Source organism: Epinephelus moara, chromosome 8 (assembly GCF_006386435.1).
Source record: "Epinephelus moara isolate mb chromosome 8, YSFRI_EMoa_1.0, whole genome shotgun sequence".
NCBI classification, from domain to species: Eukaryota; Metazoa; Chordata; class Actinopteri; order Perciformes; family Serranidae; genus Epinephelus; species Epinephelus moara.
Genome location: NC_065513.1, coordinates 1,223,598 through 1,246,005, shown reverse-complemented (window position 1 = coordinate 1,246,005; position 22,408 = coordinate 1,223,598). Strand labels below are relative to the sequence as shown.

The window sequence follows — 22,408 nt, the reverse complement described above, 5'->3', positions numbered from 1 at the left end:
GCATGTTGATGCTTGGAGCACACACAAACTCAACAAAGTTGCAGGACCCATGCACACAAGTGCTGTCAATTAGGTGCTAATCAGGTGCCAGTCACACACCTGTGACTGGCACACACCTGCCAGCACTTGAAGCTCAAAACAAGAGTGAATACCAACAGAAGAATATTGCAGGGGATTTTGGCACATTTTTTTGGGGCGCTACCCACACATTTTGCTGTGTTGCTCATTCCACGAAAGCATGATCATTACAAGTTATACCTCATTGTAAAGGTGACTAATCAGGCTTTCCAACGATATGTAATACTACACCAATTAGTATTATTAAAGGGGAGAAATAATTGACTGAAATAATGTTTCCAAACATTTTTTGAGGAGTTTAAAACCACTACCAGCTGCGTATCATGCTGACGTTAAAGGGCGTTTTTTTTTTTTTTTTTTTTTTTTTTTTGTCAGACATCCATATTNTTCAAACATTTTTTGAGGAGTTTAAAACCACTACCAGCTGCGTATCATGCTGACGTTAAAGGGCGTTTTTTTTTTTTTTTTTTTTTTTTTTTTGTCAGACATCCATATTTGAAGCATTGTCTACTATCACAGCTACATATGAGTCTGGACAGACATGGATGCAAACTGTAACTGCAACTTAACTGGTTGGTGTATTTCCAGCTTACTTGAAAACACCACATACTGTGCTGTGATTGGCGGTTGATCTATGTGTCTTAATAAAAGACATTCAAAGTCTAATCTCTTGATTTCCAGGCATGGTAGCCCAGCGGCTGTGTGATGCTGAGTTAAAGAAGGAGTTGTCTACAGTGTGGCCCAGCCTCTCTCAAAAGACCATGGATCTATTGGTGACACCACATAAGCGTAAGCATTTCATCATTATCTACATCTTGAACTTTCTGGTGTCACACAAACTCCTTGTCACAACCTGGCTTAGAGAGGCCATGATTAAATAGGAGACACACCATGCCAGAGATTACACACAGTAACGTATTTGACAAAACTAGCTTATGTGACAGAACATGAAAGGACAGGGGATGTATACATCAATGGCGTCAGTAGTGCAGGGTGTGCAAGGTAGGTGAGAATGGTTTATGAATATTGTAAAATGCATAAAATAAACAAAGGAGAAGAAAGTAGAACCTAACACTGCCACATAACCAGAGGGGTACCTGCAGGGAGAAACAAAGAGAAACACAGGCTTTTTTTTATAGACTGGGAACAGTGGGCCCAGGTCTTACCAGATGGCATTGGCTGCATCTCAAGTCTCTTAAATTGCATCCATGTTATTCTCACTTGTATCTTTTCCTTGCGTCTTAGTCTCTCCCACCAGGGATGCATGAAAAGATGCAAGAAAACCAAGGGAGAAGAGAGGAAATATGTTTATAGAGAAATGGGACGTTTCCTGAAAAGCGTCACATGAAACAACTTCTGACACTGACAGCTGATCACCACTGGATCAGCTGTTAGTCGACTATATTAACAGCTGTAGAAACTTTTGATGGAATTTATGTCTGCACACGCATAAAGTAATATATATGTATATAATATATCAAAAAGACACAATTATCACTGGCAGAGCAGCAGTCTTTTCTCTCTGTTTAACAAGCAACAGCACATGAATAACAACCTGCATCTTGTATTTATACTGAAATTATTTATTGATTATTTGTACCTGTATTTATTTCTAATCAAAATGTTTCAGGAAAAATTTAAATTATGAAGGAGTGATCAACTTCACATGTGACTGATTGGAAATGACCATCAGTGATGTAATAAATGTTTCTCGCTGACAGACACACTCTGACTTTAACTGTCTCCATAATAAATGTTAATGGGACAAATAACAGATTGTGAAAAGAAAAATCTTTCTAATAAATGAAGAAAGTTGTCTGTCTTTTATTGTTCAGACCTACAGTTTACACAGTGGTTGTTTCAGCTAGATGGTGAATCAGAAAACAACTAAAACATCAAACTTGGCAGTGATACACTTCAGTTTAATCGCTTATCTGTCTATATGTATAATGGTAATAATAATAATAATAATAACAATAATAATGATAATAATAATAATGATAACTTAAATTTATATAGCGCCTTTCAAGAAACCCAAGGTCACTTTACAATACATAGTAATGAAACAATAACACCAACAGAACAGTACAATACAACACAAGCAGTACAGAAAAGCAACAAAACTATAACAGACAACAGAAGAAAGCAGAGAAAGTGTGTGATGATTATCGAATTAAAAAGCCATGGTGAACAGATGAGTTATGAGGGTGGATTTGAAAATGTCCATTGAGGGGGGGTTGCGGGTTACAGGGGGGGGAGAGTTCCAGAGGATGGGGGCAACGACGCTGAAGATGAGATGCCTCCTCGATCCTCAAGCCTTACTCCTCTGGGCAGAAATAAGAGCTTTGAAACAGTCTTCAAAATGGTGCACCAGTATGATTTCCGGTTCCAGTGGTGATCAAGAAGCAAGGAATTGACAGTTAAGAGACTTGAGATGTAGCCATTGATGACCAACCTATTAACTAAGCTGGGAGGTGAATTATGAGAACACTGCTGAATAGGTAACAGTAGGGGTTGCCACAATCCCAAAGAGAAATTGTTCATTATGTAGGATAACACAAAATTATTTCTGCAGGGAATTCTTTTAAATCATGGCACTGATGATGTTACAGTGTCTCCAGTGTTTGAGAAAATATTTCTCGACAAATAGTGTTGTTTCTTCACTCACCACCAACTTATTAAATAAAGTTACCTTAATTAAGTAAGCTTACATAATCTTCTCAAATTCATAAGGTACTGTACATAATTAGCCTGAATATCTCAGTGGTATTACCATGGTAACAGTACATAATAGGCATTATGCTTCCCCTTGTGTAGCAATACAAAGTGCTTTGGAGTTGCTCTTTTCTAAAGTATATATATTTTTCTATTGGGAGCAGCTACAGTGTTGCGAGTCTTTTTCTTTCTTCCTGATCACGTCTTTTCGACTCGGCACCTGGTAATATGGATGTGCGTGTGTCTACCTCTTCCAAATTTTGTGCTGGACCAATGCACTCGTTTGGAACTGGTGGTGCCCCCTATTGACCTTAACCCCCTAACCCTAACCCTGATTTATAGACTGATTTGTGATATGCCAAACACATTTTTTTTGCATTTGTAGTGCCCCCTAGTGGTCACTTCAAGTGAATTTTTCAGGGTATGTTTCAGGTATTAATGTGGACTTATCTCGCAAGTTTCTTAATGATTGTTATTGAGGAGGTAGGCTGATGTCTGTGCTGAGATATGCCCATTTTGAAGTTCATTTGCAAATATCTTGCAAATACAATACAATGAGGTATTAACAACATTTTGATAACTTTTGATAAGCTTGGTCCAATAATGATCCACAGAAAATGTGTTTTTTCATAAAATAAAAAATTGCGGAAAATTGAGTCATGTGGACCTCAGTGGTTCCTGAGGCCTTTTTGTAGAGCCCATTGAGCTGGACTTGCGTGTCTAATTTCAAGTCAGATGGACTAACAGTGTGAGGGGCACAAATTTCACGTGTACAATGTGAAAAAAAATAAGTTGATACCAAAGCACTCATGTTTCAGCCCTTCCGGCTTGAACTGCCAATTAATAAATAGCCCTACAGGTAAAAGGAAATACACGTACTTTTGATTTTGGGGTGAACTTTAAGTTCCCCTTTAGGGATGCTCTATTTCCATTGACTGTAATAATTTACATGAGGGTAGAATTTAAAATGCTGTCACACATTCAGTTTTTGAGATATAGCTCTAAAACTTGCCACTCTACTTCTGCCATGACATCAAAATTTTGTAATTTGTTTTTGGGAAAATTGGAAATCTACCTAGTGAAAATTTCTAGTAGCTCTTGACAGTATGTACACTAAAAAATGTTTATGCACTGCGGGCTCGTTTTTCAACAACTGAAAAATCTGGCTGGATTGACTGGGGAAGACGGTCTGAAGATGCTGTGTAGCAAGCTTGGTGTCAATACATCAAAAACTGTGGGAGGAGATAGGTTTAGACCTAACTGTATCAACTCAGTAAGTTAACAATAAACAGGAAGAGTCCCAAAGTCCAAAGTCCTCAGTTCAATTTCCCCTCTCATTTACAGTCAAGATGGGGGTGAAGATAATAGATATGGGGGTTTAGTCATCTGGTATCGTGCCTTTATGACTTTTGTGGATCGTAACTTATCAGGTATGGAATTAATCTGCTTATCCACAGTTTAAATTCAGACCAAACTTTTCTAAGAGTTAGTTTTTGAGCCACAGCAAAAGCCAAATTTGTCCTGCAACAGATTAGAGAACGCTTTTTTTTTTTTTCAAAAAAATTTCAAACTATGGTAGATGTTGATTAGGAGTCAGAAGTCAATGACAGAATAAAACAGAGCAGTCAATAAGATAAAATTTTCAGAATCTGTGAATCACTGCAGCCACTAAATACCTTGACCTTGAGAAAAATATTAGGCTGATGGGTCCAGTAGTATTTGGTTAGTTCAGACAGACGCACACACGCACACACACGCACACACACACACACACACACACACATATACACAACAAGCTTGTATATACACTGCTTAAATAAAGGGAACACATAATCATCACAGTGTAACTCATAGTCAATCAAACTCCTGGCATATCAACCTGTCCAGTTAGAAAGCAATACTGATTGTGAATCAATTTCACCTGCTGTTGTGCAAATTGGACAGACAGCAGGTGGTGATTCCCTCCAGGGCTATGCCAGGCAGAGGTAGCTTACCTGAAACAGGAAAGAAGTCCTGCCTCTGCTCATGTCCTAAGGAGAGTTTAGCACCACTTTTAGAATTCAGAAAACAAAGATGCATGAAAAGTGACTGGAAATAAAATTGTTGCCAACTTTATTTTTGTTGTTTGCATCCCTGATAAATGCAAAAAAAGAAAAGGTTGTGTAGCAGCAAAAAAATAAATAAATCTTCAGCTCAAATGCAAATATTAGCCTAACTACCCTGTTCTGCATTACATTGTTATTAGAGATTATTGCCTTATAGCCAATGCATTATAATTTATCATGACCACTGATATTTTGTACAGTCTCTCCAAAAAGCAAACTGCTCTTTGAGGCTGCAAGGAATTTGATGTGTAGCTTTTTTATGGAGATTGTGAGCAGAATTTAAAGTGAAGCATTTTCACTTTTAGCTGTCTGATAGATTCTGCCCCAGGTGAGTACATGTATGATAGACTGAGAACGCCTGTATCTGTCCATATGACTGCACGCAAAAGGCATGAATGCAGTTATAACCTTTATTTTTGCTTCCATCTTCCAGAAGTGCTCACCACATAATTACATAACAAAAATGTCAAAATGCTTATTTTGTTTACCTTAAAAATATATTTTGATTATTTACTCTGAATTAATTAAATCACTTATTGTAAGACGTTGGTCTTCTCTAAACTACACCATTAGGGAGAAAAGCAGGTAAATAGAGATGAGTCAAGAAGAGGCGAATGAGTCAGCAGAATTCCCTCCCCTCCCCTCCCCTCCCCTCCTGCCTTTTTCCTGTCCTGTCTTCCTTCCTCACGTTATTTCTTCTCTCCTCACCTCCCCAGCTAATGAACTGACAGTAGGGAAGGTTTATGCAGCCCTGATGATCTTCGACTACTATAAGCAGAATCGAGCAAGAAGGCTGCAGCAGCAGCAGCAACAGAGCATGTCAGGCTCCCAGGTACAACATCCACACAGTTGCCTGCACACGCACACACACACACACACACACACACACACACACACACACACACACACACACATTGGATGTACTAGTGCAAACCTGCATGCATGTGGCCACATATATTATGCTTGCACATGCTGATACACACCTTTACTATACGCCTGCATGCATAAACACATGTTAAAAAATTTTGTTTTTGTATCCACCAGCCATTCACTGGTGGACTACAAAATGTATGTCTGCTTTGCCAAGTTAATCTTTTCGGTGTGAAAACACTTAGTGATTGGTAACCTGCTAAAGTAGCTTAAATAAAGCCTCACTAAGCAGCAACAGCCAAGCTGAACATGAATTTGGCTGCTGGCTGGTGGTTATTTGCAACCTTGCACATCTACTGTACAGGTGCATGTTTGTTTCCACATATACAAACAATGACACAGATGTACTACAAGCATGACTGCGACAAATGAATATTTTGGCCCGTCTGCACAGCTGGGTGGCACTGAACCCCCGCTGTCAGGGCTGGGTGCAACAATATTCTGCCTGCTGCCTCTGAGTGTCTTCAGCATGTTGCCATACGTCTCTCCTCCACAGTGCAAGGTCGGGGCTCTGTTTAAGCCATTGCTGCCTCTGACTCACATGCAGGAGAAAGATCTGCCTATGATGTTAAACAGTGTGGAGCCTCCCAGCATGCTTCAGCCACAGCCCAAATCCCATGCCAGGTCCCAGCCACAGACCAGACCTAGCTCCAACTCCCTCAACAATGGAGGCACGCTGTAAGTTCAACACTTCAGGATCTAAAAGTTAAAGGGACAAATTACCTCAAAATCAAAAATACATATTTTTCCTCTTACCTGCAGTGTTATTTATTGATCCTTAATGTTTCGGTGTGAGTTGCTGAGTGTTGGAATATCAGCCGTAGAGATCTCTGCCATCCCTCCAATGTATGGACATATAGTATAAAACATATAAGAAAAAAAACAAACTAGAAAGCAGAATGGTCATGCTTGCTATTATATGAAGGCTGTGAACCTTAAGACTAACTTAAGATGCAGCTCAGCACTGTGTGTCAAGGTCTTCTAGTCATAAACATTATGCTGTAGTTAGGCACTTATTCAGACTTTTAAAGTTTAGATAGGGGGTAAGTACATTTTAATGGAAGTATATGATGGCCATTCACATCATCAACTATGTCTCATAAGTTGTTGCAGTAATGTTTGGGTTGATACTGCTTCTTATATAGTTTGGGTGCTAAATTTAAGCATGTTTTACCGCTCAATAATTGATAAAAATAATCAAAAATCTCTTTAAAATACTACATTATGACACAAAGATCCTGAGGAACACCATAGAAAAATACATGCTGATATTTGGTATCAAAAAGGAGATTCAGGGCCGGACTGGGAAAAAAATTCAGGCCGGGAGTCATACATCCACCCAGGCTATCCAATCTACACATTACATGCTCACACACGTGCACGTACACACGGACACACATATGGGCTAAGTAATCACTAAAGCTCATTCTTCCAGACTGACAGTCACACAACAACTCTATTAAACACAACTGTAACAGCAACCCTACTCATAGTCCTCCAGTCCAGTGCTTTTCTCTTCTCTTTCTCTTCCCTTCCCTATATGAATGGGTATTATGCTGAACTAAACAACATGATTGTATTATTTTGTCAGCAAATCATTTTGATGTCAGCTTATCATAATTAATATGGCAACACTCATATTCAATGCAACAGTAAAACAAGTAAAAATATAAGTCAGCAGCAACTTCAACTTATCTGATCTTATTTCAGTAACATTAGATAGATATTGAAAACTTTTGAACTTAGACAGATAAGAGCCTATCCTTAAGAGAGGTCCCAAAACTGTTTCAGCCTGTGCTGCAACCCACCTGTGGAGGTATTTCTGACCCAGGAAGACCTCCCAAATATTTTGTGCAGTAAAATAAACAATGTAGCAATGTTCTCACTACCATGTAAAAACAAAGGTGAAATAATTAAAATGTTTCTATGTATTGGTCAGTAGTCATCAGACACAGGCACACGTACACACCCCTCTGCTCTCTGCTCCACCTGACTCTCCACAACCAAGCTGCTTTCAGTTTACAGGCGCGCTGATTTGGGGGTGGGCACGGGCGGAAAGCGAAACAAACTAATCACGTCTTGAATCTACAAAAAAAAACTTTTTGACCATTCGTTGTGACAAATGCTGACAAGAACCTTATCATTTCTGACAGCAGGCGGGCTCTCTGCCAGCACGGCGCTGCGCAGCCTGCGCTGCAGAGTGCACCTTAAAAAAAAAAGAAGAAAAGACAGGCAGGCCAGAGCAGACCACTTGCAGGCCAGGCCACCGGGGAACTGCCTGGTTCTCCCGTGGGTCAGTCCGGGCCCGAGGAGATTTCTGTAGGAATGACATTTTTCAGCAGTTGGATGGCAAGCACTTCTTTCCTGAAACTGCTGAGAAATACAAAGGGCAAAGGGAAGACTCGTGGGTACCAATAAAACCCATTTTCATTCAGACATTATGAGGTCAGAGGGTAAGGGATCCCTGTGAAAATGCCCATGTCATTTTCTTTTGCCAAAATTTAGCCTAAATATGGAGCATATTTACCCTTTAGGCCCTAGGCCTTTTTGAGGTATTTTTACTGCCTTTACTTTTAAGCTCATATTAGTCATTATAAAGGCTACATACACATGCTATATCTTGTTTTTTTCAGGACAGTCTGGGCTATCCAGATTTGCCATCATTACATGTCCGTCTATGTGCCTGTATTTTATTATTGTACACTATTAATTTTATCAATGAAAAAAACAATCTGTATTACTAAATTCTTACATTTTAACATGTATCTCACCATAGCAAGTTGGAAGTTGACATATTCTGCCATGTATGAAGAGGGGAGACTCTCTGGAATCTGGCAATATAAGAACCATGATGGTGGGACATTCTGGCACTTCACAGTTGTCCAAAACATGTGGTTTGTGCCAGGTGGACATAATTGCCAGCATTTTTTCATTATTGCAAGAAATTCCATTGACTCATTCACAAGTCAAAAATGTGTTTTATTTGAAAGAAACATGCAATATTTACATCTAAGATAATGGAAAAATAGTAATAATATTATTCCTCACTATATGAAGTGACTGATAACAAGATCTGTATAATGGATTGTAAAGCAATTCGTCAGGTTTTTATTTTGTAGACAATTGATCTGTATTTACAGCGTGATGGGATGACAGCACAATGATGTGTTTGGTATCATCAGAAAGCTCCGGTCTTGCGCTTTCATGTGATATGTGTGACATTTCTGTCTGACCCTGCATTCGCGAGTAATCCATCCAAGAGTAATGTGTGTGCAAAGCTGTATGAAAGCTTTGTTATACATAATTTTAGTGTAAATTTATCATTGTTTTTCCTTGTGAAAACATTAGACTACCGACAAGTGCTTGGTCTTGTCGGACAGCTGTGGTTCCGCTGTTTCACATGATATGCGTGGCTTCTCGCTATGATGCATGGTCACGGAGAAAATCAATAGAGAAGAACAGGCGTGAATTTGGACGCACTTTGCGTCGTTCGGGCCCATAGGGTTAATCCTCTTCCTGAGAAGCGAACATGATATGGTTGGTACCACTGGATTCCTCAGGTCTTCTGATTTCATATGATACCATTATGATCAGCTATATAGTGATGATAATGGTATCAGCTTGTCTCAGAAGTTTCCTATCAACCTCAAGTCTGCTTCAGACATGAAGATATTAGTAGCTAGACAGAAAATTATTTGGCAACTATTTTATAATAATCAGTTATCGAGTTATTTTCCAAGCAAAAATGCCCAGAGTTTGCCAATTCTAGCATCTGCAGTTTGAGGATTTGATGATTTTTTCCTGTTTTATATATTAAGATTATTTTTAGATTTTGCACCATTAGTTGGACAAAACAAGACTTTCGAAAATGTCTTTAGACTAATGAAAAAGTGAGATGGACTTTTGTAGCTGTTTTTTTTCACTGTACAGAGTTGTTGGGATTCACTGGACTACAGATGATTTGGCATTTGTTAAAATCTAAACTGGACATCTGAAGGCTTCTTTTCTTGCCATCTGAAATGGTAAGAGACCTCATGTTCTTTGTTCTGCAACAAAAGACAGTTATTTGACACCCACCTCCTCAGGATGCCACCTCAGACCTTGGTGAGAGTCAGACTTGATTGGACAGTACTGCTTTTTTATTGCTCTACAGACCTCTTCTCTCTTTCTCCTGGACCATGACCTGCATGCCCACAGCAGGGCCAGAACCTGGAAACCAGTGACGTTAGTGTGCCAAACATAAGGTTTGCAACTAAGAATCAAGTTGTGTTAGCACCCCAGTGTCTAACTCTGCATGGACCCTGAGCGACCAGCTTCCTCAGATCTGCACCTTTGGAACAAGGACACAACAAAGACTGCAACCGGAACCACAGCTCTTTCCAGCTTTTCCCTACCGGCTAACAAAATCTGCAAGCCTCAAACCAACTCTTCCCTCCATTCATTCAAGGATTGGTAACGAAACAACTGGGCATAGCTTTATCCCAGCTGTACAGGCTAAGCAAGACTGTTTAACTTGTTGAATGTGATTTAATGCTGTTTACTGAGTTGTTCTTGTGATTGTTTGCAGTTAGGTTATTGGTTAGTTGGCTTTGCCTAAGCTAAGTGAGGTTAGTTTGCTAATTCTTTCACAGACAGAGTCTTGCATGCAACTAAACATCCTCTGCACTAGTCCAGACCCTTTGCAACACATATCACATTCACATAGACTCATCTACAAATTTGCTTTCAACAGAGCTACACCCAGACAGGCAGCTCACAGTTCCCGTTTCTTTTACTTTGTCTTTGTCCTGACCACAGGCCCTTTGATTACCACACCCGCCTTTGTCTTCCCCTCTCTCTCTAGCACACACACACACACACNTATTTAGGAATGGTTTTGCAGGTGGTGGCCACAGACCATTTCCCTCTCTGCGTCCTTTCCGGTTGATTCTTGGCTAGTTTTGCATTTTTCCAGTGCCCTCACCACTAGTGGTATCATGAGGCGGTATCTGCAGAAGGTTTGCTGTGTCTCCCAGCACAGCGTCAAGAGCATGGAGAAAATATCTGCTTCTTTGTGCAAGGAGGAACAGGGGGAGCACTGAGAGGCTCTTGTTTTTCTTGAAATCTGATTGGCTCAGCCGCAGTCATCAGTCATTACTCATGGCAGACCAGGCTAGTTTGACTGTTAGACAGAAAACATGGATAAAGCCGGTAAAAAAAGAAAGGGTGGCATGGAAAAAACTTGAGTTTGGCCGCGGCATTGGTCAACACACTGAGGCCGCTGGTGCTGCTAACGACGGAGATGGAGCTGGAGCCGACAGTGCCATAGCAGGTGCATTAAAGTTAGCTAACGTTCATGAGCATGTAATGTGCAAGGTTGGCTTTCGCAAATTGCGTATTTCTTCTAGGTGTCCGGTTCAAGAGGCCAACTAGCCTACTAGGTATTGCATTAAGTCATTATAATTTAAACCTGTACTAAAAGAAAATATGTGCTTGCTTTTTTCCAGTGGATGCATGCAATTAACGTTAGGTGGTGCTCCCAGTCCCAAGGACAATGAAGCTGAGGGACAGACTAACCCCAGTCATGATGAGGAGGAGGATGAGACCAGAAATATGACAGGTGCAATGTGAAGGCATAGCCTACTATGCATTACATTTCAGCCAGAGGAAAACATTTTAGTAGTATTAAGTAGGATTTTTTTTGTTGTAGTAATAAGTTGACTAAAAGTTGATTGTAGGGCCTATTGCCCAATTTATACCCCCTTAGTTCATGGCTGTGAGCCATGGAGATATAAATTGGGCTTATGTAATACAAGAGCAAGGCTGGGCAGGGCAGGGCAGACAATTATATTGTGCATAAAATTAGATGCATTAGGATAGAGTCATATGCTCTTATTTTAAGTTGCATAATAAGCACATAGCCATTTGTGGCCAATTCATTATTGCATTTATTTTATAGTCTGGAAATAAACAATGACTGCTGATTTTCTTATGCAGTTGATTCTGAGGACAGCGTTTGTGTAGTGTGTACAAGCATTTAGAGGATTATAGGTAGAAACGTGTGGGCCAGTGTGTGGGCTGGTGTGTGGGCCTGTGTGAGGGCCGGTGTGCCTGAATGTCCTGGGCTGAATTTGTGTCCCAGTCCGCCCCTGGCCACTGGTGCCCTGTTCTCCTCACAGATGAGAGCAGGTTCACTCTGAGCATGTGTGACAGACGTGACGGGGTCTAGAGACGCCATGGAGAATGTTCTGCTGCCTGCAGCATCTTCCAGCATCACCAGTTTGATGGTGGGTCAGTGATGGTCTGGAGAGGCATATCCTTGAAGGGCCGCAAAGACCTCCACGTGCTAACCAGAGGTACCCTGACTGCTGTTAGGTACCTGTAGGGAATGTATACAGGCACGTGGAGGCCATACACACTACTGAGCCACATTGGCTGCATTTCCCAGTTAAGACTTACTGTGCATTCCCACCAAAAGTTTCATGAGCGTCATAAGCGGCCGCCAGCCATTCATTTTCAATGCACGCTGGCGACGAGGGGCGTCAGGGGTATTGGCTGCAGCAAGCGGCGTGATGCCAGCGACCAGAGCGTCAAGTAGAAATTGAGAGAAGCTGAACTTTATGCAAATGAGCAGCAGCACTGGCAAAGCAGCAGCCAATTGCAGACTGGGATTCGGATATGGAGGAGAAATTTATCAGCATGGTCTGGGCTCTCCCGGAGCTGTACCAGCCGGTGAAATTCCCCGTGGAGTTGCTGGGTTTGCAGGACTCTGTGGACCCAGACGGTCTGACGGCTCCGGGCCCTGAGTTTCCTCAGCAAATATGCCGATGCAAGACATAGGAGGCTTCTGAAAGTGTGACCCATGAGCTCCCGCTTATTTACCACCAATTACATTTCTCAGTGGTCCTACGTGCCAACAGGAGGGTAAAATCATAGTAATAAAAGACTCATAAAGGCTATATGACTGTGTTTATTAGCATTATATTAATTGTGCAATGAAAGTCATGGATAATACAAAGTGAAGACATAAATGATATTTGTTCATCCTTGTAAAGTGCACAGTCGGTCAGCCTAGATGGACACATCTGCAGCGCCTGGCCCCACCCCTTTGGCCGCTGCAAGTGCCTGCTGGAGCTCGCAGTGTGTGAGCGATGTCAGAGCGACCAGAGCGCCCGCAGGTGACTATGAAGTAGAGCCCTGCGCGGGACTGTTCTATTTCGTATAGGCTTCGCCCTCTAAGGCTATCGCTAGTGGGTTTATCCCTCGCGTGCACGCGCAGCACTGAGAAATTTTAGTCTACGCCCACCTGCTGTGTGGGCNGACACAAAATCAATGCATCTCTGTTATTGTGCAGGCATATATTCTCAGAGTTTTGTGGGAGCGGGCGGGAGTGGACATACACATTGCGGGTGCGGGCGGTAATGGTCAGAAATTCAGTGGGAGCGGGCAGGATCGGGATGAAGAAAACGATAGTTATGTAATGTAACTCCAGATTCTATGAGTATAGGCGCAGCCCTCTAAGGCTATATGACTGTGTTTATTAGCATTATATTAATTGTGCAATGAAAGTCATGGATAATACAAAGTGAAGACATAAATGATATTTGTTCATCCTTGTAAAGTGCACAGTCGGTCAGCCTAGATGGACACATCTGCAGCGCCTGGCCCCACCCCTTTGGCCGCTGCAAGTGCCTGCTGGAGCTCGCAGTGTGTGAGCGATGTCAGAGCGACCAGAGCGCCCGCAGGTGACTATGAAGTAGAGCCCTGCGCGGGACTGTTCTATTTCGTATAGGCTTCGCCCTCTAAGGCTATCGCTAGTGGGTTTATCCCTCGCGTGCACGCGCAGCACTGAGAAATTTTAGTCTACGCCCACCTGCTGTGTGGGCTCCACCCATGGTCTCACCTTGATTATAAATTGCCTTGAGACCGTACAATCAGCTCCCATTTTTCTTCAGTGAACACTACAAGCACATGAGAGATTCTACACCTACCATGACTTCCAGGAGGACATTAGACGGCGACCGGACCTGCCCGGGCTGCCTGTCCACTGTCATCAGGAACTTCGACCTGCATGGCCGCTGTGAGAACTGCCTGGGACCGGAGCACGCCGGCTTGGCTCTCACTCTGCAGTCGTTGTGCCTGTACTGCGCTCTTCTTCACCCAGGCTGAGAAGCAGCGAAGAGCTGACGCTTTCGCAGCTGCTGCTGGAGATGTTTGGCCGGTGCGGGACTCATATGAGGTCGATGAAGCCCTGGAGATACTGGACCCATCTGAAGGGCTGGATTCGGACGACTCCGCCCCCTCCATCCATGGTTCATGCAGCTCACCCCTCTCTTCCCTTCCCCTGTCGGGGAAGCCGGAGCTCGGCGGTGGCTCAATAGATGCACCGTTACACCCAGGGGACCCTGGGGTCTCTTTTTTCCGCGTCTACATCCCTGCCGGCGATAGGCGGTCTCCTCCGGGAGCTCCCGGAGATAATCAAAAGAGCTGCCGCTTACAAGGAACTTACCATTCTGCCACCGCAGGAAGCCGCTCCTCCAGATGAGATGTGCAGGGATTTTCCGCTGGTCCAGGCAGCCAGACGAGACCCCGTGTGGCCGCGGTTTCCGGCCATCAGGAAGTACCAGGAAGGGGCGCCGGCGGATCCGCGAAACTTAAAGGTACCTGTCTCTACCTATGTGCCCATCACCAAAGTGGAGGGTCTCACCGACCGTGGTTTTCCTCCAGTTCCGCCCTTGGAGCCTAACCTCACGGCGTACTTTGGCGCGGGTCGAGCAGCGGTGGGATGATGGCTGGTACCGCCGTCCTCCAAGGATCAACTGACCGCTCGTCTGGCCGACCGAGCTCATCAATGTGCTCTCCAAACATCAGCGGCGGCCAACAACATCTCACTGCTGGCTTTCTCCATGACGAAGCTGGCCGCTCAGACCACGGAGCTGCCCCCCCGATGTGGCTACGGAGAACAGCAACGTTGCCAGTGCCACCCTCACCTTGTGCGCCTGCATCGCTGTCTCTCAGGCTCGGATCGCAGCCTGGCAGACCATGATCCACAGGAACTTGTGGTTACAGCAGTCTTCCATTCCCGAAGCATCGAGGAAGGACCTCCGCGAGGCACCCATCAGCCCGGATGGGCTGTTCGGGCCTTGTTTTCACACCATGGTGGACACCATGAGATCAGCGTCGGAGGAGGCTGAAAATATCAGACGGCACGTCGCATGGAACCAGCCCGCTCTGCGCACTCAGCGCGCCTCCGGTTAATGGCGAGACCACCATGGACGGTGTGACCAGCGCATGCGCCAGAAACGTCCCTCGGCAGCCGCCTGATCTGCATCTCGGCTCCCTGCTCTCCCTCCATCCTCGCAACCTACCTTTCCAGCTGCACGACAGGCTCCCCAGAGGAACATGAGTGGCCGGGGGCCCAGCTCCTGGTCCAGTCCTCCCTGCGAGCCTCCACGGAAGCAAAGCAGGAAACAATGACTTGTTGGGGGTGTTGTGTGTACCGGCAATGTTCATAGTGCTGCTCACTGTTTTGAAATAAAACACAAACATCGTCCCTTAAAGAGCACAGATCCTGTGAACAAACAGTTTAACCCTGTGTCCTCTGACTCAGCTGTTACTGTGAAACACACATCCCCCACACTGTGCGAGCCGACTGCCTTTAACCTCTCGGTTAACAGACAGCGCGGACTCGCGTCATCAATCCAGCACACAAACTCTGCCACATATTCAGAGTGCTTCCCCTCACACAAATTGTCTGACGATATGTGTAGTAATGAGCCCACGAGCGCTTCCTTGGCGCCTCGTGTGGACAGCACACAGACGCCACTGTCTGTGCCCAGTGTCTCCCCTCATCCCTCAGTGAGTGAGAGCGCTAACATATCTGTGTGTCATGCTTACGGGCCCTCTCCCCCTAAACATGCTGCTGCCTGCGCGCATTACGCACCTCCTCCCCGGCAGCAGGCTGTGGGTCTGTGCGTAAACCAGCCTTCCAGGGCTTCCACTCAGCCCTTTCGAGGCGAGCCCCCCATGGGTTGCTCCGGAGAACGCTCCGGACCACGCAACGGCGGCGAGGGCTCTGACCTGGCTCGTTTCCATGGCAACCGCAGCACGACGCAGGTACGCCCGCTCTCAGAGCATTACTCAGAGTGGCAGCGTGTATGTTCAATGGACAGCTGGATGAGCAAACTGATGAACAGAGGCTACACACTGCAGTTTGCCTCCCCACCCCCGCAGTTCAACGGGATACTGGAAACCATCCTGTCATCCCGGACAGACTGCCTTGCGCTCCAATCGGAGCTGCAGGAACTCCTGACAAAAGCTGCTATTTCCAGGGTTCCCAGAGGAGAGGAAAATCAGAGATTTTACTCCCGTTATTTTCTGGTTCCGAAAAAGACGGGGGGAATGAGACCCATTCTCGATTTATCTCTGTTCAACAAATCGATAATGGAGAGACCATTTCACATGCTGATGATCAAGAGAGTGCTGGAATGTGTTCACCAGGGCGACTGGTTCACTTCCATAGATCTGAAGGACGCGTATTTCCACGTCTCCGTCATCCCGAAACACAGGAAATTCCTACGCTTCTCATTCCAGGGAATACAATACCAGTACAACCGACTGCCGTTCGGTTACTCCCTGGCCCATCGCACTTTCTCCAGATGTGTGGAGACGGCCCTGGAGCCGTTACGCAGGACGGGAATGCGGGTGCTATTTTACCTGGACGACCTGCTTTTGCTGACTCGCTCCAGGGAAGAAGCCGCTCTACAAACAGCGAGACTGGTGTCCCATCTGGCGAGTTTGGGCTTCACAATAAACTGGAAAAAGAGCTCCCCTCTCCCCTCCCAGCTTGTCATATATCTGGGAGTGAGGCGCTGCGGCTCTCGCAGCACAGAGCGGAGGCGCTGACGGCTCTCCTACTCCGCATCATGCCTCACAATGTTGTGACAGCTCTTTCAATCATGCAGCTGCTGGGCATGATGTCAGCGGGTCATGTGGTGGTTCCCCTGGGGCTTCTCTACATGAGACGGCTGCAGCGGTGGTTCATCCGCCTGCGCATCGATCCCGTGCACCAACGGAGGCGCATGGTGTCTGTTCCTCTGTCCGTGGATCCCAATCTGGCTCACTGGAAAAATCCCCGCGTCCTGTCAGCGGGGGTTCCTCTGGGCAGAGCTGCGTCACACATCTCAGTGTTCACAGACGCCTCTCTCTCGGGATGGGGGGGGACGTGTCTGTCGCAGGTGGTGGGAGGACAGTGGCCAGCTCACATGTCTCTCCACATAAACGCGCTAGAGCTTCTCACTGTGTTGAAAGTGATACAGCATTTCGCCCCGCTGCTGCAGAATCAACATGTGCTGATTCGAACAGACAACAAAGCAACAGCAGCTTACATAAATCGCCAGGGAGGAGTACGCTCGGTGCAGCTTCTGAACATAGCCAGACAGCTGCTGTGCTGGGCGCACACACACTTACGCTCTATCAGAGCAGCGTATATACCTGGCGAGTTGAACAGAGGGGCGGACATTATGTCGAGGGGGGGCCCTCGTCAGGGGGACTGGAGTCTTCATCCCGAACTGGTCTCCCAGATTTGGTCCAAGCTCGGCCGAGCGGAGGTGGACCTGTTCGCCACGCGCGGAAACGCTCGGTGCGCTCTCTGGTTCGCCCTGAGTGTGCGGGACAATCCTCCGCTGGGAGTGGACGCGTTCGCGCATCGGCCGTGGCCCAGAATGCTCCTTTATGCCTTCCCTCCAATCCCGCTCATCCCTCAGTTCCTGGACCGAGTGCAGGAAGAGCGACTGTCAGCGATCCTGATAGCCCCGGAGCGCACGGGCGCGTCATGGTTTCCATGCCTGCAGCAGCTGGTGTCAGGCCGGCCGTGGGAACTTCCATGGCGCGGGGACGTGCTCTCCCAGGCGGGGGGAGCAATCAGGAATTACCTGGTGATAGGCCAGCGTCTGTGGGCCTGGCCGCTGAACGGGAACGCTTAGAGAGGCAGGGCCTCTCTCAGGAGGTGGTACGCACTATTCAGGACGCGAGAGCCGCGTCTACCAGAGCGTCCTACACAGCAAAATGGAGAGGTGGTGCGTGGAGAGGAGTTTAGATCCCACATGCGTGCTGCCTGCCTCACGTGCTCTCATACCTACAGCTACTGGTGAACAGGAGCTTGGCTTTCAGCACGATTAAAACTTATGCCGCTGCTATTTCATCTTGTCACAAGGGTTTAGGTGACAGATTGGTGTTTAGCCGTTCCCTGCTAAAATGTTTCCTGAGGGGGGTGAGGAGACTCCAGCCGGTGTCACGCTCTCTGGCTCCTCATTGGGATTTGGCGCTGGTTTTACGTGTATTGGTTAAAGCTCCATTCCAACCTTTAAATCAGGTTCCGCTTAAGTTTTCGTGAGCCAAGACAGTCCTACTTTTGGCTCTGACTTCTGCAAAAAGAATCAGTGATTTATCTGCTCTTTCTGTGGCTCCATCATGTCTCAGGATACAGGGAGATGGCAGCTCAGCTATCCTGCGTCCAAACCCGGCTTTCACGCCTAAAAGTATCACTAGCTCTTTCAGATCGAGAGTGATAACTCTGGAGGGGTTCTTTCCCCCTCCCCACAAGTCTGTGGAGGAGGCCACGTCTCATCTTCTCTGCCCGGTACGTGCGCTGGCCATTTATGTTGAGCGCACGGCTGCCTCGCGCCGTTCACAACGTCTGTTCGTGCATTACAGATCTCAGGGGCTTCCTCTGTCTGCACAGCGGCTGTCACACTGGCTGTGTGAGGCTGTTTCACAGGCATATCTCTTGTCGGCGGTGGACCCCCTGGAGGGCATTAGAGCGCACTCCACCAGAGGAATTTCATCCTCCACAGCGTTGCATGGAGGAATGACAGTGGAGGACATTTGCACTGTGGCTTCTTGGTCCTCCCCCTGCTCTTTCATTCGCTTTTATCTGCGGGGCGTTTCCCGTTTTTCTATGACTCACTCTGTTCTGAGTATTCTGTCAGAGTGATGAATATTGGGAGGATTTGGCTGCGCGCTTCTCTCCTGCTCATTGGCGCATGGAGAGTTATTTCCCTATTCTGCGCCTCACTGGATTGTTACAATGCGTAACCTTCATCTTCGCTTCTTCACAGCAATAGGGTTATTCTCTGCCCTCATTCCTCCATGATATGCATATTCTGTTCATCGCTGGACAGTTACAGTACGTCTCAGCTTCGCACAGCAATAAGCATATTGTCCTGCCTTCATTCTGAGCCTACTCTGCCCCTCGCTGGACTGTTACAGTGCGTAATCTCCGTCTCAGCTCCTCACAGTAGTAGGTTTATTTATTTCAAGCTGTCATTGTCCCCAAACTGTACCTTTTTGGACGTTCTGGCTATGCGATGCATTTTTTACGCATGACGCAATGGCGGGGCAGTGTTTTTGCTTGTTTCCTTGAAGTAGGTGTATGTTTGTGCTTGTGGTACCGGACGGACCCAGTGTGGCATGGACTATATCCTGCTTCGCCCTTAACCCACTAGCGATAGCCTTAGAGGGCGAAGTCTATACGAAATAGAAATAGAACGATAGTTACGTAATGTAACTCCAGATTCTATGAGTATAGGCGCAGCCCTCTAAGTTATGGGCCCCACTGGCTCCATGAGTAGCTGAAGAAAAAGCTATTTTGGGAGCTGATTGTACGGTCTCAAGGCAATTTATAATCAAGGTGAGACCGTGGGTGGGGCCCACACAGCAGGTGGGCGTAGACTAAAATTTCTCAGTGCTGCGCGTGCGCGCCAGGGATAAAACCACTAGCTATAGCCTTAGAGGGCTGCGCCTATACTCATAGAATCTGGAGTTACATTACGTAACTATCGTTCTGTTATATAACACTGCTGCGTAAAAAAAAAACATATTTGAGTGGAGGTGCATTGAATGAACACACTTGTTGTGGTAGAACCCTTTTGGTTTCTTACAGTGTCTCTGTGTTTGCATTTCACATACAGTGCATACTGTAGCTATGGAGACCTGACACTGAGAGCCTGTTTATACCTGGTGTTAACATGTGTTTCTGTGATTCGAACCCAAGTTGATGCTGAGACACATTGTCATTCGTTGTTTTTGTCCTCTCGTTATACCTCCACGCCAGCATTAGCTGTGGCTGGAGGCATTACGTTTTCAGGTTTCATCCTTGTGAACACGAGACCTCAAGAACCACTCAAGGAAATTTCTTCAAATTTGGCACAAATGTTTACTTGGACTCAACAATGAACTGATAGGATTTCAGTGGGAAAAGGTCAAAGTCAGTGTGACCTTGCATCTGTCTGATTCTCGTGAACACATGTCAAGAACACCGTAAGGGAGTTTCTTTAAATTTGACACAAATGTCCACTTGGACTGAAGAATGAACAGATTAGAATTTTGTGGTAAAAGGTCACGGTCAGTGTGACCTCACAAAATATGTTTTTGACCATGACTCAAGAATTCATATGCTAATTATGACAAAATAATGAAGTGATGGCATATTATCTCCAGAATGTCAAAGGTCAACTTCACTGTGACATCATAATGTTCTGCGTAAAAGACTTCTCTGGGCATTATTCAACATCATATGTCAGGAACAGAAAGGGAGACATTTGGTCAAATACTAAATTGGTGACACTCATCTTAGGTGTCCACCTTGAAACTGTACTGATTGTACAGATCTTATGTGCTGTCGGGGGAAGATGTGTGTGAAGAATCCATGTTTTTACAGACATGAATGTAAACCTTATGCGAATCTTGACTGGTACGTGGAGGCATACAACGGCGGGGCAATAATATTAGTATTTAAAGTTCATTACAGACTACGCCACTTAAACCAGTAGCTCAAAAGGCCTTGTGTAGTTAATACATCCACACTCTCACTAGCTGCTTGTTAGCATGCTTGCTAGTCATGTTAGCAGTTGTATCGGTGCAGCTGGAGATATGGCTGTTACATCCTCTTCTATAGGGCAAAACGATGGATGGTCAAGTGACACTTCATCCAACTTGTCATAAAATGGGCAACTTATAGAGCATAACTGAATGGTCTCACCAAAACAACTACCACGTCCTGCAGTGATGATGTTGTCCTTGTCGGGGATGCATTATCATTTACACTATAAACAGTATGTGGTCTAATGCCCACCACCTTGGCAAGTGGTTTCATGATGGGATTACAATGCGTCTTTGTGGTCAATCACACCTGTATTTAGTGCTGTCCACTTGTGATCAGATCACCCAAGCCACATGTTAATACCAGGTGTAAACAGGCTCTCAGTTTACACAGAGAGATCAATAGGTTATTCTCCTCCAGTGTTGCAACTTTTCCAGTCTGTGTTTTGTTTTTTGTTTTTTCATAAAAATGCACTGAAAGATCCTGCAATAATCCCAGCAATGGTCTGTCTTCTGCAGCAGATAGATAATTGTGTTAACCATCATTTTTCTTAATCCCTTAAAGTGATAGTTCAGGTTTTTGGACATGAAGTTGTGTGAAACGCTGACCATCTGTAGCTCTGATGTGACGGTGTCACTACTCTCAACGAGCCTCCTGCTCTGACAAATCGCCCGTAGCTTACCGGAGAAAAAGTAGTTCTGAAGATGTACGGGGGACACGTAACCAAAAGGTTTTAAGCTACAAAAAAGTATGCATGTGTTTTGTTAGACTATTTCAATAATTTTAAAACATCCCCGCATTACGTCAGACCTTGCTATCAATTGGGACTATTTTCTGGCCAGTATCACTCCGCCGTGCAGGCCCGCAAGACAGCACGGCAACAGAAATCAATAAGACAGTTCATCACCACGCCGTGCAGGTGCGCAGGATAGCAACGGCTAACGAAAACTTCATCGGCTGTTTCCAACAGAGAACCAGTAGGCTATTATTAGTGAGGAAGAAGATGTACTAGCCCTATATATAGGCTACCTACTACTACAGCGCGAACACCGGCTCAGGCTCACGACACACCCTCGTCAGCTGCTGTAGGTAAACAGAGGAATACCAAAATGGTGCGAACTTGTGATTTCCCCAGCTGTGGGAATAAAAACATTGCCGGCTCCCAATTCCATCGGTTTCCTGTTACAGATGTAACCCGTAGGCAACTTTGGCTAACCCACCACCAGAACAAAGGAGAGACTGGTCGTAATCACATATAAATTCACATTTCTATGTGATTGATTACTCATGTCATGGATTTAGCAGTTAGCCTAATATAATAAACTAAATGCCGACGGTAAAACGAGGCCGAGTAGGCCTATAATGTACTCCCACGAGGGTGTGTCGTGAGCCTGAGCCGGTGTTTGCGCTGTAGTAGTAGGTATATATAGGGCTAGTACATCTTCTTCCTCACTAATAATAGCCTACTGGTTCTCTGTTGGAAACAGCCGCTGAAGTTTTCATTAGCCGTTGCTATCCTGCGCACCTGCACGGCGTGGTGATGAACTGTCTTATTGATTTCTGTTGGCATGCTGTCTTGGGGGCCTGCACGGCGGAGTGATACTGGCCAGAAAATAGTCCCAATTGATAGCAAGGTCTGACGTAATGCAGGGATGTTTTAAAATTATTGAAATAGTCTAACAAAACACATGCATACTTTTTTGTAGCTTAAAACCTTTTG

General features: G+C 45.3%; 1 protein-coding gene across 1 annotated transcript in view; it reads left to right on the top strand.

Annotated features, from left to right (window-relative positions):
* The window catches only part of cacna1ba (calcium channel, voltage-dependent, N type, alpha 1B subunit, a), a 783,270-nt gene that overhangs the window by 642,673 nt on the left and 118,189 nt on the right, over positions 1 to 22,408 (top strand). The window contains exons 45-47 of the mRNA XM_050050840.1: positions 760 to 867; positions 5,615 to 5,730; positions 6,325 to 6,506. Of these exons, the coding sequence (XP_049906797.1) occupies positions 760 to 867; positions 5,615 to 5,730; positions 6,325 to 6,506 (406 nt within the window). The remainder of the gene's footprint in view (positions 1 to 759; positions 868 to 5,614; positions 5,731 to 6,324; positions 6,507 to 22,408) is intronic.